The sequence below is a fragment of the Phacochoerus africanus genome, chromosome 12 (genome assembly GCF_016906955.1).
Source record: "Phacochoerus africanus isolate WHEZ1 chromosome 12, ROS_Pafr_v1, whole genome shotgun sequence".
NCBI lineage: Eukaryota > Metazoa > Chordata > Mammalia > Artiodactyla > Suidae > Phacochoerus > Phacochoerus africanus.
The window spans coordinates 19,843,721-19,859,844 of NC_062555.1; the positions used below are offsets into that span (position 1 = coordinate 19,843,721).

General features: G+C 48.8%; 1 protein-coding gene across 2 annotated transcripts in view; it reads left to right on the top strand.

Moving 5' to 3' along the window:
• The first annotated feature begins 5,740 nt into the window (after positions 1 to 5,740).
• The window catches only part of STUM (stum, mechanosensory transduction mediator homolog), a 50,770-nt gene continuing 40,386 nt past the window's right edge, over positions 5,741 to 16,124 (top strand). The window contains exon 1 of one of the 2 annotated variants that reach the window (XM_047755275.1): positions 5,741 to 6,187. In XM_047755275.1, coding sequence (XP_047611231.1) covers positions 5,980 to 6,187 — 208 coding nt within the window. In that variant the 5' untranslated portion in view covers positions 5,741 to 5,979. Of the gene's footprint in view, positions 6,188 to 6,269; positions 6,733 to 16,124 lie in introns of those variants that run through there. The other variant, XM_047755276.1, reaches the window with a different exon arrangement.

The following is a 16,124-nucleotide window of genomic DNA, read 5'->3' on the forward strand; positions in this document are numbered from 1 at the left end:
TGCAGTTAAGGGAGGCTATGGGACAAGATCTCTTGGTGGGAATTTAGGCTGGTGAAACCACTGTGGAGAACAGTATGGAGGTTCCTTAAAAAACTAAATATAGAACTACCATATGATCCGGCAATCCTACTCCTGGGTATACATCCAGAGGAAACCACAATTCGAAAAGATACACGTACCCCAGTGTTCATTGCAGCACTATTTACAATAGCCAAGACATGGAAACAACCTAAATGTCTATCAACAGAGGAATGGATAAAGAAGATGTGGTACTTATATATAATGGAATATTACTCAGCCATAAAAAAGAATGAAATATTGCCTTTGCAGCAACACGGATGGATCTAGGGATGATTATGCTAAGTGATGTAAGTCAGGCAGAGAAAATCAAATATATGAGATCACTAATCTGTGGAATCGGATACAGATGATACAAAAGAACCTATTCACAAAATAGAAAAGATGCAAAGATTTCAAAAATTTTGCTGAAGTTTAAGCAGCCGCAGTCAGCTACAGCTCCATATTGAGCAGTGTGATAGCAGCTGTGTGTCCAGGCTGCTTAGTTCTCTCTGGAGATGACCCTTTCATATAGGGAAGAGGTTCCTGGGACAGGGTCCTCTCGGCCTCTGCTGGTTTGGAATTTGGAACTTCCGTGTGCAGGGGTCTAGGAGTGCTCAGTTTTTTGTTTGTTTGTTTTGTTTTGTTTGTTTTTGTCTTTTTTAGGGCCACACACGTGGCAAATGGAAGTTCCCAGGCTAAGGGTCTAATCAGAGCTGTAGCTTCCAGCCTACACCACAGCCATAGCAACATGGGGTCTGAGTCGCATCCGCGACCTGCACCACAGCTCATGGCAACACCAGATCCTTAACCCACTGAACGGGACCTAGGAAAAAACCCACATCCTCATGGATGCTAGTTGGATTCATTACCACTAAGCTACAATAGGAGCTCCTAGGAGTGCTTAATTTTTTTTTTGTTTGTTTGTTTGTTTGTTTTTGTCTTTTTAGGGCTACACCCACGGCATACGGAGGTTCCCAGGCTAGAGGTCGAATCAGAGTTGCAGCTGCCGGCCTACACTACAGCCACAGCAACTCGGGATCTGAGCCACGTCTGTGATCTACACCACAACTCATGGCCATGCCAGATCATTAACCCACTGAGCAATGCCAGAGATCGAACCCTAGTCCACATGGCTGCTAGTCGGGTTCGTTAACCGCTGACCATGGCAGGAACTCCAGGAGCGCTTAGTTCTTAGGAAAGTACAACTCCGTCTGCTTTGAGATCAGAAAAGCAGCTGCTGTCTGACCGACTTTGGAAAACTGGGAAACTGTTTGCACAAGAAGTAGAACTTGCCAAGGTAAAGCTCTGGCTCCAAGTGTCTGCTGAGGACTCTTAAAGAGAGAGAGGTTTCCCCAGGCCTCCTGCCTTGCTTGAGTTCATCTTAAACATGCTTTTTTTTTTTTTTTTTTTTTTTTTCAGATCATCAAGACTCTAAATTCAGTGTGACACATAATTCGTTCATTCCTTGGTCTTTCAGGATTGTGCAGGGCAAGGAGGGAGGTTGTTTCCAGTAACCCTGGGTCCCAGGTCCATCTTCCCTCACCTGGAGAAGATATGCCCAAGCTCACTTCCCACTTGGGGGATAGGTAGCTTCTGCTATGCTTCACTATTCCCTGTGAGGGGTGACTCCCTACAAGCGCTAGGTTTCCAAATTTTTTTTTCTTCTTTCCTTTTTAGGGCTGCAGGTGCAGCATATGGAAGTTCCCCCGCCAGGGTCTGAATCAGAGCTGCAGCTGCGGGCCTACACCCCACAGCCACAGCAACAACAGATCTGAACTGCATCTGCAACCTACTCAGCAGCTCACAAAAACACCAGATCCTTGACCTACTGAGTGAGGCCAGGGATTGAACCCGTATCCTCATGGACACTATGTTGTATTCTTTTTTTTTTTTTTCGGATGTTTCGTTCAACTTTAATAGTTTTGTATATCAGCAAATGGAATCTCATTTTTCAAAGTTACGGTACCAACACGGTTCATTTTTAAAAGAACAGAATTTGCCATTGTCTTTACAATTGTTGCTATTGTTTTAATTAACATTTTAATTTAAATTGGCACCTTTGGCATATGGAACTCAATTTTCTTTCTTTTTTTTGTAGACCAATTAAAACTTTATTTGTGGACACTGACCTTTGAATTCTATGTAATTCTAATACATCAAAAAACTGTTTTTAATTTTTAAAAACCATTTAAAAATGTAAGAATTGGTGTTCCTGTCATGGCTTATCAGAAACAAATCTGACTAGTATCCACGAGGACACAGGTTTGATCCCTGGCCTCCCTCATTGGGTTAAGGATCCGGCGTTGCCATGAGCTGTGGTGTAGGTCGCTGACATGGCTTGGATCCCGAATTTCTGTGGCTGTGGTGAAGGCTGGCAGCTGTAGCTCTGATTTGACCCCTAGCCTGGGAACCTCCACATGCTGCAGGTGTGGCCCTAAAAAGACAAAAAAAAAAAAAAAAAGGAAAAATTGTTCTTAGGTCACATGCTATACAATAACTGGAGGCCACTTGGCCCATGGCCCATCACTGGCAGGTCCTTGAGGTAGAATGAATGGTGAGCACAGAAGCTAAAGAAGGCACAATTGAAATAAGAGTAATACCGCAAAGTGCTGTTTTCCAAGATGTTTTAATTTTTTTAATTTTTATTTATTTTATTTTATTTTTTTGCTTTTTAGGGCCACACCCTCGGCATATGGAAGTTCCCAGCCTAGGGGTTCAATTGGAGCTGCAGCGGCCAGCCTGCACCACAGCCACAAGCAACACCAGATCTGAGCCTCATCTGCAAACTACATCACAGCTCATGAAAACGCCAGATCCTTAACCCACTGAGTGAGGCCAGTTATCGAACCTGAGTTCTCTTGGTTACTAGTCAGGTTCATTACTCCTGAACCACGGCGGGAACTCCCTTTCCAAGTATTTCTGTAAATAGCTAGTGTCCAAATCTAGACATCCTGGCCTGATTTTGCCTCCACAGCCAAGGTTGTTGCCAGGCTTACCCTGTAGATCAGTCACCCACCGTGAGTGCGGGTGCCAAGCACCCTGGTACCAGCACCGGAAGATGGGCGAGTGGGGGCCCAGGCCTTCACTTCTCTGTTTGACCTTGGCCTTATAAACATCCCTTCTATCTCATCATGTCCCTCTGCAAACATTACGCATTATGCCTTCGGGGAAGGAGGCAGATGGGCAAATGTCACTTCGGGAAGGAAGGGGAAATTTCATCCACAGAGGGAGCAGGGAAATGACCCACCTGATCCAAAGACCCACAGTACTGCTACTGTTCTAATTTATGCTCTAGGTCCACACACTGGTCTTTAAGAGCGAGAAGGATGGGCATGAAAATGCCGATTCAACAGATGGATAAATGGAGGCGCAGAGGGCTGACTTGCTCTGATCAAGATCACACAGTTGGGTAGGAGTGGAGATGTGAGCTGAAGCTGAATTTATTATCAACATACATTCCTTTTTACCCTCCATAAGCTAAATTTGATTTCCCTGGACGGGAGTTCCCGTTGTGGCTCAGTGGTTAACAAACCCAACTAACATCCATGAGGATGTGGGTTTGATCCCTGGCCTCACTCAGTGGTTAAGGATCCAGCGTTGCTGTGGCTGTGGTGTAGGCCAGCAGCTGTAGCTCTGATTTGACCCCTAGCCTGGGAACTTCCATATGCCATGGGTGCAGCTCTAAAAAGGCAAAAAAAGAAAAAAAAATTGAGTTGGGTTTTTCTATCACTTGGCATGAAAGGGCTCCTGACTCGGTTGCCATTTGTTGAGTGTCTTGCACATATTTTCCTCCCCTAATCCTGACTCACAGAACAATGAGATAAGGATTATTTACAGTTTTGGAGACTGAGGCCCAGAGAGGGTAAGAGATTGTTCAAAGACACAGAACTCCAAATAAAGTCTGTCTCTCTGCTGCCAAAGCTGCAATGTAGTCTTTGCCAAAAGGAGCCATTCAGGTTGATATGTGCATTCCTTGTGCAGTTTGGAGGCTGACTTAAACAACAAAAAATTGTTTCAGTTAAAAAAGAGGTCCAAAGCTGAGGTACTTTATTCAGATGGTGACAGAACGAGGCCAATAAAACAGATTTTATGTTTATGACCCAATGCCTGGGCTAGATGTGTTATTTGGTTGATGTAATCAACCTTTGATTTGTTTCCCTGACAGTGTCTGTGTCTGATTTGGGTGAGATTTTTTTTTTTTCTTTTTAGGGCCGCATCCATGGTGGTTCCCAGGCTAGGGGTCACATCAGAGCTGCAGCTGCAGGCCTACACCACAGCCACAGCAACGCAGGATCCAAGCCTTGTCTGCGACCTACACCACAGCTCAGGGCAACACCGGATACTTACTCCACTGAGTGGGGCAGAGATCGAACCCGCATCCTCATGGATACTAGTTGAACTCATAACTTGCTGAGCCACAACAGGAACTCCCATACCTAGATGTCTTTCTGACAACCAGATATTAAGCAACTCATCTAGAAATGGGAGGATATAAATCCAATTTCTTCCCTGAAATACTTTTAGCGGCCCCCAGATGTTTGAAAGAATGTTCAAAGGATGTTTACTTAACCTCTCTGTGCTCCAATTTCCCCATTGGTAGGTAAAATGAGGATATAAATAATCCTTACTTCATAGACTATGGGGAGGCTTAAATAAGCAAAAATGTGTAAAGTGCTTCGTGCCTCATAGAGTGCTCAGAGAAATGTGTTTGTTTAAAATAAAATAAATCTCCTGTGAGTAGTTAGCGCTGGTCATCGCTCATCTCATTCCCATGTCCTTCTTTGGGGACAGTGACACCTGACGCCTCCCCTCTCTAGCTGGTTTCATAGATGGGTCCTTGTTTTCTCAGTACCTTCAGCTTACTGCACGACTGCATTTGTCACCGCCTGTAATTCTATCATCCTGGGGGTTAGTGTCAGTTCATCTATTAAGCCCTTGAAGCCAGGGGCTGGGTTTTATTCCTTTCTTTCTCCCCAGAATCCAAGCCCTATTAGGTCTCCCATAAATACGTATTAAATAGAATCTTGCTTTGACTTTCCAATCACAGTAATTCAAGCCCCTGAGAGGCTAAATGAGTCTTCTAAGTCATACGGGTAACTAGTGGCCGAGGAGAGACTAAAACTTTCAGTCTTGTTCACTTCTGACTGCCAGACCTAAGCTGGTAGTGTGTGTGTGGGCTCACCAGCATCACCACTAACACCTGCTGACCATCTGCTTCTAAAATTAGTTTATTCAGATACCCATAAAAGAATGCATGGTCTTTCAGCATCCTTCCTCAGAAGTTCCTGGAATGTTTTGGGATGATTTAATCACCATTGTTCCTGGAGAAAAAGAGCGACTGGGAAGGAAGTGGATTTGCATCTGTCCAATCCGACGATCTGCTGACTATCTGGATAATTCTGATGCCTTGAATCCCTCCCTAAGGTAAGAGGCGGTTGCTTTCATCCGTTCATTTTTCCAGGTGTGGCGATGAGGGCAGAATTATTTGGAAAATCTTATTAAATATGGGGCCTCCTCCTGCAGGCTTGGACCTGACCAAATCCTTCTGCTTCTACCAACTGCTGCATTAGCAAAACACCAGACGGCGCTGTGTCTTCGCTGGCTTTTTAACCATCACGTCCAGCTCACAAAAGCCCCAGGTTTCCCCTAAAACTGTTCAAGGGATGGTTCCCCAAATCCTCCCTTCTGAGCAACAGGCTCGTTTCTTGCAGCTTTTCGCGTTTGCATGTATGTGTTTTAGGGAGGGTCCCGTTTTAACTAGCCTCGCGGAGACCTGTTTGAACGGCTGTGTCTCCTGCTTTCTCTATCATCCATTCTAAAAAAGCGTTTTCTCTGTGACTTAAAACAAATCTATGTAAATTGGAATGAATTTAAGGCACACTAGGCTCGCTTTCCTGGCCTTCATCGCCCTAGTTTTAAATGCATCCTCCAGAAGAAAGGATTCAACCTCGAAGCCTTTTCCCAACGTGCCAGAGGAGCGCACACGCCCGATTCGCGGTGTGCTTGGCGGGGGTTCCCGCCCGGGTTCACCTGTCTGGGGACGGAGAGGTGTGTCCATGCCTCCCAATAGCTGGACAACTGGCTCCCTCTGCTTTTCTCTTCTACTTTCTTCCCTCCGCTCTGATTAGTAAGTGGTATTGGGGCGGGAGGGTGGTGGGGAGCGGTGGGGAGGGCGGGGAAGGGGCCCGGAGGGGAGGGGCGTCAGAGCGCTGTCACCGAGTGTCGCGCCGCCCTCCCCATCCCCTCTGCCGGGGGTGTGGGAGCGCAGCCGAGCGCGCGGCAGAGGGCCGGGCGCGTGGGGACGCGGGAGTGCGGGGTTCTGGACAAGCCGCGCGGCACGCGGAGCGCGCTGGCCTCCTGAGCTCGGCGCTGAGCCCGGAGCCCGGAGCCCGGAGCGGGCCGCTACCCGCTCCCTGTGCGCTGGGCGGCAGCCCCGGCCGCGGCAGCCCGGCTCCCGGGGAGCGCGCCTCGCCATGGAGCCTTCGCACAAAGACGCCGAGACGGCGGCAGCAGCGGCGGCGGTGGCGGCGGCGGACCGGGGGGCGTCCTCGTCCAGCGGGGTGGTGGTGCAGGTCCGCGAGAAGAAGGGCCCCCTGCGCGCCGCCATCCCCTACATGCCCTTTCCTGTGGCCGTCATCTGTCTCTTCCTCAACACTTTTGTGCCGGGACTGGGTAAGACGCGGTGGCCGCGACCCCGGCGCCCCGGGGCCCTAGCGCGGGAGGACAGCAGGGGAGGGGTCGAGGAGGGACCCTCGGGCGGCGTCCACCGGCGGCGGCAGCTGCGCCGGCGCTCCCAGCGCCCCCTGGCAGGTGGCAGGGTCGCGTGGAGCGGGTGCCGGGAGGGGGGCGCGGCGCAGGGTTCCCTGACGCGCCTTGCACCTTTCTCGGAACTGGGAGCCAGGCGATTCAGCCCCGAAGAGCTAGAAACTTTGCCGGGGATGTTGGAGCCCGCGGGCGGCGGCCCAGACGGTTCCCTCAGTCCCAGCTAGGCTCCCCTCCAGGCGCCTCCAAATCCTGCTTCTTCCCTTCGCCGCGCGCACCCTCCCACGAGCTCCTTTCTCCCAGGGGCACCGGGTCTGAGCAGGAGGAGCCTTGGGGCCGCGCCTGGCGGAGAAGTCAGGCGGAGCCGGGTGGGGGGCGGGGGACGAGCCAGGTTAGGAGACAGCCCGCAGCGCCGCCTGCATTCGCGAGCTGCGGGGCGTGTGGGGGCGAGAGCTCTTCAGCCAGAGCCTCCTCTGCCTCCTTCCCGAGTACCCGCGATTCCGCCTGCAGCCCCAAGGCGAAGCCGGGTGATTTTATTAGCTTGGACGTCTGTGGGTTTGAACCGCACGTGGCCAAGTGGTTGACCCTATGACCCCCCCTCCCATCACTTCCGTTCCTGAGAAAGTGGAGAGCGCGCGCCTGTAATTACGTCGGACTTTGGCTGCCCGCAGGGTCCCTAATGGCACGAGGGTCCCTGATGGCACCAGTGTCCCAAATTTTAAAGCAGAGGCTCATCACCGAGATAGGAGTGCCGAAGGGTGCAGAAAAGGGGGCAACGCGAAGTTTTCTCAACTCTCTGTCTCCTAACCCCGCTCCGAAATTTCTGTCAGCGCGCTTGGCACTCGCTGTTCTTGCGTGCCAAGGGCACCCTCCCCAATCTCAATTCCATGCCAGACCTGAAGGGGGCAGGCACCTCTGGGCCCTCTCCAGGAGGGAGCTCGGCGCCGCGCTCGAGCTGGTTGCTAGCATAGGCTCCAAGTTCCCAGGAACTGAGGTCAGCTGGAAGCGGTTTTACTTTGGCCTTTCTCACGGCCCGCGCTTAGCCAGCTTTGCAGGGTCCTCTGCGACGCTAACACCAAAGGTCACACGCACCCACTGCAGGTCGTGTTCACTTTCCCCTTGGCGCTCATCTGTGGCCAGAGCAGCGTATTTGTCTGAGCAGGAAGTTAGGTGGTCTCTAGTTGGGCTTCCCCCTCGTTGGTGCCCTCAGCAGCCTAGTTGACGTCATCAGGCCGGCTCTCTTTGCGCGTTTAGACACTGTGAGGAGGCAAGCTGCTGTTAATGCAGTTGTGTCAGAAATTCCCACCTGCTGGAGTGAAAAGACACTGCCTGTCCACCTCTCTAGGCATGTGAAGATCAAGAGCAGGGACACATCTCCATCTGACTTTTTTTAGAGTGGTGAGGTAGATGGCCAGCTTATGGTCTCTCTCTCTTTTTTTTTTTGGTGGCCTCTTAGGGCCGCACCTGCAACCTACGGAGGTTCCCAGGCTAGGGGTTGAATCGGAGCTGTAGCTGCTGGTCTACACCATAGCCACAGCCACACCAGATCTAAGCCACGTCTGCCACAGCTCACAGCAATGTGGGATCCTTAACCAACTGACCAAGGCCAGGGGTCAAACCTGTGTCCTCATGGATACTAGTCAGATTCTTTTCGGCTGAGCCACGACGGGAACTCCAGCTTATGGTCTTTGAGGAAAGAAATGCATTGGTGGCACGTGGGAGGGCCCATATGCCCCGTCCATGCTGGGTGAGGCCACAGCCCTGGGCACCTGCACACGTCCTTCTGGGTATGCCTCACTCAGCCCCTTTCTTACCCTTAGCCCTGCCGCCTCCCTGCCCTGGGCATCCAGTTTTTCCCTCTTTACACTTCCCTTTGTTAGATCATCATCCTTGGAGATATTTGTAAGAAGCGTTTTGAAGAAGCCAGAAGAAAAGAAAGGGAAAATAACCCAACTACCAAAAGGAAAAAACAGGGTGAGGCAAGCCATGGGTATACAGAGTTAGGAATTTTCAGAGACTGACTCCAGGCATTTAATTGTTCTGATGGGGGGGGCGCCCCTCCCCACACTGAAGGGCGTTTCTGATCCTTGGTGATGTTTCTTCTTCGTGAGTCAGGGATGTCTGTCTCTCAGGGTTGCTGGGAGGATGAAGTGAGATTACATAAAGCTCGGGTCTGGCCATTAGAAGTGTTCCAGAGACCTGAGTCCTTCTTGCTCTTTGCTCTTCTGCAGAGCTGAGCACTGGTCCCCTCCCTGGTGTGTGTGGGTGCCCTCTGGGACCTTTCTTCTGATGACTTATTCACCTCTCAGCTCCTCTGCACGTGCACAGAGCTGCCCAGGCTAGACTTGCAGACTCTGCCCCCCCCCTCCACTTGCCCCCAGTGGTTTGAAAGGCTCCAATTCTTAGAATTTTTTTCCCTCAATCCAGATCCACTTCTCCAGGTGTGCCAGGCTCATCCAGTGCTCCTGTGAAAACTGAATATTCATGTCTGGCTCTGCCCTTTGAGGAAATGAAGCTTCTTTTAATCCATTCACTCAGTCATCCAACAAACACAGGGCAGCCACCACGTGCCAAGCACTGGGGATGTGATGAGGAATAAATCAGTCAAGATGTCATAGATTGTTGAGGACAACTGATGCAAACTTTAAGTTTGTAAGTGCTGGAGTTTCTGTTGTGGCTCCACGGAAACGGACCTGGCTAGAACCCATAAGGATTCTGGTTTGATCCCTGGCCTCACTCAGTGGGTTAAGGATCTGGCAATGCCATGAGCTGTGGTGTAGATTGCAGATGCAGCTTGGATCTGGTGTTGCTGTGGCTGTGGTGTAGGCCAGCAGCTGGAGCTCCGATTAGACCCCTAGCCTGGGAACTTCCATATGCTGCAGGTGTTGACCTAAGGGGGAAATTTTTTTTGTAAGTGCTGTGATGGCAGCAAGAACAGTATTATATCAGTAACTGGGGTGATTCTTTCTGGGTTGGGGTGGGGGTTCAGAGAAAGCCTCCTGGAGGGAGTAGTGTTAGGCTAGACCTTGCCGAGGGCATCTGTCTCATGGGTCCAAGCACTTGCCATCCTCCCTTCACTCTTACTCTCCAGAAACTGGTCAGAGCACTCACCCAAAGAGCTCTTTTTTTTTTTTTTCCTGGAAACTTCCTTACCTGCAAGTCCTTTCCTAATTTGCAAATTGGATGAGAGCACGGGTGTTGGGTTGAGTGAAGGCGTGGTTTTTCTCTGATATAGTGTCTCAAATCCATCTGAGAATTCTAAGCCTAGTCCTTACCTGGTACCTTCTAGATCCATGCAACAGGGCTGCTGAGCTAAATACTATAAGAGGGATGTTTCCTTTCCTGGGAAGTGGATAGGAAAGAGAAGTGATTTATGATTATTCTGACTCCTCATGGGACTAATACGAAATAAACTTGAAAAATAGACGATGGTAAAATGAGTTTCCCTCGGTCCTGTTTAGTGAAACTCTACTAATAAAGACCATGGCTAGTACTTTGATCCTCCAAAAGGAAGGGCATTTATAAGTATGCACAATTACTCACACATGTAATGGAAGTTCACTGTTATGTCCCCAAATGGCCGGAGTGTTTATTTATCTGAAGGTTAGGAGCAAAATTATACTTTCATATTTAAAAATTGTCTTGATCGACTTGGCGAAACGAAAATGTTGATAACTCAGAGAGTGGCAGGGAAGGGACAGAGGAGAACTTGTATTAACTGTTCATTATTCCATCTGATTAATGTTGGCTATTAATCTACTGTTGAATATTCATAAATATTTAATCTATTCCTAATACACTGTCTACTCTTTGACAGTCAACTAAGGTCTTGCTTCCCTGGTCAGAGCACCACAGGCTGGCTCAGCTTCTTCTCTTTCCTCTAAGCCTCAGCCTCTAATCAATGATTAATCATGCCCTACCTTGTGGTACCTTTTGTTTCAAGAGTTTATTCTTTGTCTATTTAAATAGATTGTAAGGAGTTCCTGTCATGGCACAGCAGAAACAAATCCGACTAGGAACCATGAGGTTGCAGGTTCAATCCCTGGCCTCGCTCAGTGGGTTAAGTATCTGGCATTGCCATGAGCTGTGGTGTAGATCACACATATGGCTCGGATCTGCTATGGCTGTGTCTGTGGTGTAGGCTGGCAGCTGTAGCTCTGATTCGACCCCTAGCCTGGGAACCTCCATATGCCATGGGTATAGCCCTAAAAAGACAAAAGAAGAAAGAAAGAAAAACAGAAGGCAATCAGTAACTGCAGTAAAGACTGAAAGCTATGCAAAAGCATTAAGATCTCCAAATGAAACAAACTATCCAATTATATCAGGTGAGCAGGCTTCAAAAAGAAGAATTTGGAGTTCCCATCCTGGCTCAGTGGTTAACGGATCTGACTAGGAACCATGAGGTTGTGGGTTCGATCCCTGGCCTCACTCAGGGAGTAGGCCAGCAGCTACAGCTCTGATTAGACCCCTGGCCTGGGAACGCCATACGCCACAGAAGTGGCCCTAGAAAAGGCAAAACAAATAAATAAAAATAAAAGAAGAATTGAAGATTACAAATAATAAATAAGAATTTGAAGATATCAGGAATATAATGTAGAAGGCACACATTTCTTCTATGAATAATAAAAAAAAAGAAATAAAGCAACTTCAGGAAAAACAAAAAATATCTCTTAAAGGGATAGCTCAGGAGTTCCCATTATGGCTCACTGGTTAACGAATCCGACTAGGAACCATGAGGTTTCGGGTTTGATCCCTGGCCTCCCTCAGTGGGTTAAGGATCTGGCCTTGATGTGACCTGTGGTGTAGGTCGCATACGTGGCTCTGATCTGGCAATGCTGTGGCTGTGGCGTAGGCTGGCAGCAACAGCTCCAATTAGACCCCTAGCCTGGGAACCTCCATATGCCTTGGGTGCAGCCCTAGAAAAGGCAAAAAGACAAAATAAATAAATAGATAGATAGATAGCTCAAATAGGAAGCAAATAGAATTGTGGCCTGATTTTGAGCAAGTGAATGTAAGGAAGGCTTTTTTTTTTTTTTTTTTTTAGGGCCGCACCCATGATATATGGAAGTTCCCAAGCTAGGGGTCGAATCAGAGCTACAGCTGCCAGCCTACACCACAACCACAGCATCACCAGATCTGAGCCACATCTGTAACCTACACCACAGCTCATGGCAATGCCAGATCCTTAACCCACTGAATGAGGCCAGGGATCAAACCTGCATCCTTATGGAAACTAGTCAGGTTCATTTCCGCTAAGCCACAACAGGAACTCCTTGAATGTTTTTTCACACTGCAGGGCCAGGCTGCAAACAGATACTTGACTCACTGATCCGAGGCCAGAGATTGAACCAACATCCTCATAGATACAAGTCAGGTTTGGTAGCGAAGAGCCATAGCGGGAACTCATAGGAAAGTCTCTTTTAAGTGCATAGGGTATGCCATTGGAAGAGCGGGGCATGATATGGCCTTGTGGTTTCTCTTTAATTCTGTAGTGAAGAATATTTGCTTAGTCATAATGATATAGGTGCTCCTCCGTGGTTTTTAACTTCTGAAACCAACCAGAGGAAAGCACTGAAGACTATTTAATAATAGTTATAGGGGAGGATATAAGAGTTTTTATCTTGACAATATAAAATTTAAAAAACAGCTTGTAGCAGTTGGCAGATATATGGTCATAGATTAAATTATTGTTCCCATTTATCCACTGTCCTCCCTGAAAGATGATGGCACATTCCACTTAATACCATATGGCTTGCCACGATTCCTGTGGGAGGGGATGACTTCCTTCCCTGCCCGTCAACATCAGGCTTGGCCATGTGACTTGTTTTGGCCAATTGAAGGAGTGGAAGTGACACCTGCGGTGCCTGGGCAGACATTTTAAGAGGGATTGTGAACTTCTGCCATTGTTCATTTCCCTTTCTCTTGAAATGACAGGTCTCAGATGGGGGCTGCTTTTTTTTTTTTTTTTTGTCTTTTATGGCCACACCCAAGGCATACGGAGGTTCCCAGGCTAGGGGTCCAGTTGGAGCTGTGGCCGCTGGCTTGCATCACAGCCATAGCAATGCAAGGTCCAAGCCACGCCTGCGACCTACATCACAGCTCATGGCAATACCGGATCCTTAACCCACTGAATGAGGCCAGGGATCGAACCCACATCCTCATGGATGCTAGTTGGGTTCATTAACCACTGAGCCACGATGGGAACTCTCAGATGGGGGCTGCTCTTCACCCTAGTTCTTGGAATAAAGAGGACATCAGTGGCATGGCGTAACATCTCGCATGAGTGAGAAATAAACCTGAGTTGCTGAGTTATTTCTCTTGTGATGTAAGGGTTGTTATTGTCCCAGGACAAACTACCAGAGCTGACGAATGTGGGGAGGGTTAAAGTGGAGGTGTGAACACCTTTCTCCTGGAAAGGAGGTGATCAAGGCACACTGTCTGTAATTGATAGACCAGGAAATAAAGGCTACCAAGGAAATCAATAGATGAACTGAAATAATGAAGTATTGGGACAATGGAACTGTGCTGGCATGAGTACAAGGGGGCTGAGGGTGATGTGAGCAAACTAACTCTCATGTCTCATAGTAGAAAGTCCATAAATGATGTGTAAAGTTGATAAAACATGAAAAAGCCATAGGAGCATCCTCTGGAGATTAGGAAAACACCAGAACAATTACCAGGATCAACAGTCTTCAGATTTGCTAAACCCAGTGGTCAATTCTCTGTCATCTTCCTGAACCTCTTGGTCCCACTGGATGAGGTGGCTCACTTCCACTTCCAAACGCTGTCTTCTCCGCCTGGCTTCTGGAACACCACCCTCTCCTAGTTGTCTTTTTTTTTTTTTTTTTGTCTTTTTGCCATTTCTTGGGCCGCTCCAGCGGCATATGGAGGTTCCCAGGCTAGGGGTCGAATCGGAGCTATAGCCGCTGGCCTACACCAGAGCCACAGCAACACAAGATCCGAGCCGCATCTGCAACCTACACCACAGCTCGCGGCAACGCCGGATCGTTAGCTCACTGAGCAAGGGCAGGGACCGAACCCGCAACCTCATGGTTCCTAGTCGGATTCGTTAGCCACTGCGCCACGACGGGAACTCCTCCTAGTTGTCCTTATACCCTCATGAATCCTCTTGGCTCCTCCTGAGAGTTCCCTGGGGCACTTTGGCTTCTTGATCTTGATCTTCTCTTTGATCTTGATCTCTTTTTCCACCTACACTCCCCCGACTGATGTTCAAGCTCAGTCTCTTGGCTTTAAATTGCATCCCTGTGGAGTTCCCTTTGTGGCTCAGTGTGTTAAGAGCCTGACTAGTGTCCATGAGGATGCAGGTTCGATGCCTGACCTTGCTGAGTGGGTTAGGGATCTGGCGTCCCCATAAGCTATAGTGTAGGCCGGCAGCTGCACCTCCAATTCAACCCCTAGCCCAGGGACTTCCATATGCTGCAGGTGTGGCCCTGAAAAAAAAAAAAAAGGAAAAAAAATTGCATCCCCAGATCCAGATCTCCAGCTCAGCCTTCTCCCAGACCTCTGGAGTCTCATATCCAACTGACTTCTCAACATCTCCCCTCAAAAACCAAAACCAAATGTTATGCCCAACCAAACTTCTGATTTATTTCTCCCTCGTCTTTCCCCATCTCAGCAAATGGCATCCCTCCAGCAGCTCAGGCCAAAAGCTGGGCTTCATCCCTGACTCCTGTTTCTCTCACACCCCACGCCCAATCCATCAGGAAATTCTTGGATTTCAAAATCTAGTCACTATCTGGCCACTTCTGACCCTCTTGCATCCACTTCACTGGTCCAAGCTCCCATCTTCTTCCAAGTGCAGTGGTCTCTTAACGGGCTGCATCCCTTACTGATCCCCCTGAGAGCCTGTCCCAAACATGGCAAGAAAAGCAATCCTTTTCAAACATGGGGGGGTCAGATCCTGTCACTTTTGAGCTGGAAACCCTCCATGGCTCTTGAGTAAAAAGCTCAAGTCCTTATGATGATCCTCCAGCCCTTTGGCCAAAACTTTTCAAAAAGAAATGTAACAGGAGCCACAGGTTGTCATCTAAGATTTTTTAGTACCTACATTATAAAAAGGTTAAAAGAAACAGGTGAAATTAACTTTAATAGTACCTGGTACTTAAGCCAGCATAGTTGAAATATGATCATTCTCTGTATATCAATATGACAGTCATTAACGAGATATTTTCTATTTCTTTTGTGTGTGTCTACTAGGCTTTCAAAATCTGTTGTGGATTTTACCCTTACACTGCCTCTCAGTTTGCACTAGCCCCATTCAAGAGCCCATTAACCGCAGTGGTCACCCCGTGGGACAGCGCAGCTCCACAGTGTCTGCCCCTCCCCCGCAGTCTTTCTGACGTCATCTTCTACTTTCCCTCTTGTTACTCTGCTCCAGTTCCATTGGCCTCTTTGCAGTTTCTTGACCATGACAGAGGCACCTCCTCACCTCAAGGTCTTAAGGCTCTTGCATTTGCTGTTCCTCCTTTTTTTTTTTGTCTTGTTGTTGTTGTTGTTGTTGTTGCTATTTCTTGGGCCGCTCCCACAGCATATGGAGGTTCCCAGGCTAGGGGTCGAATCAGAGCTGTAGCCACCGGCCTACGCCAGAGCCACAGCAACGCGGGATCCGAGCCGCGTCTGCAACCTACACCACAGCTCACGGCAACGCCGGATCGTTAACCCACTGAGCAAGGGCAGGGACCGAACCCGCAACCTCATGGTTCCTAGTCGGATTCGTTAACCACTGCGCCACGACAGGAACTCCCTATTCCTCCTTTTTTTTTTTCCTGTCTTTTTATGGCTGCACCCTTGGCATATGGAAGTTCCCAGGCTAGGGGTCAAATCCAAGCTGCAGCTGCCGGCCTGCACCACAGCCACAGCAACACTATGGGATCCGGGCTGCATCTGCGACCTACACCACAGCTCATGGCAACACCGGATCCTTAACCCACTGAGCAAGGCCAGGGGTCAAACCTGCATCCTCATGGATACTAATCCGGTTCATTACTGCTGAGCTATCAGGGGAACTCGTATGCATTTGCTGTTCCTTCTGCCCGAGTACTTATCCTACAGATATCTATGTGACTCCCTTGTTCATGTCCCCTGTCTTTGCTCAGAGGTCACCAACCCAGCGAGGACTTCTGTATTAGTTTGCTAGGGCTGCCATAACTGTACCATGAACTGGGTGGCTTAACCAAGAGAAATTTATTTTCTCACAGTTCTGGAGGCTGAAAGTCCAAGGTCAAGGTGTTAGCAGAGTTGATTTCTCCTGAGTCCTCTCTCCTTGGCTTGCAGATGACCAT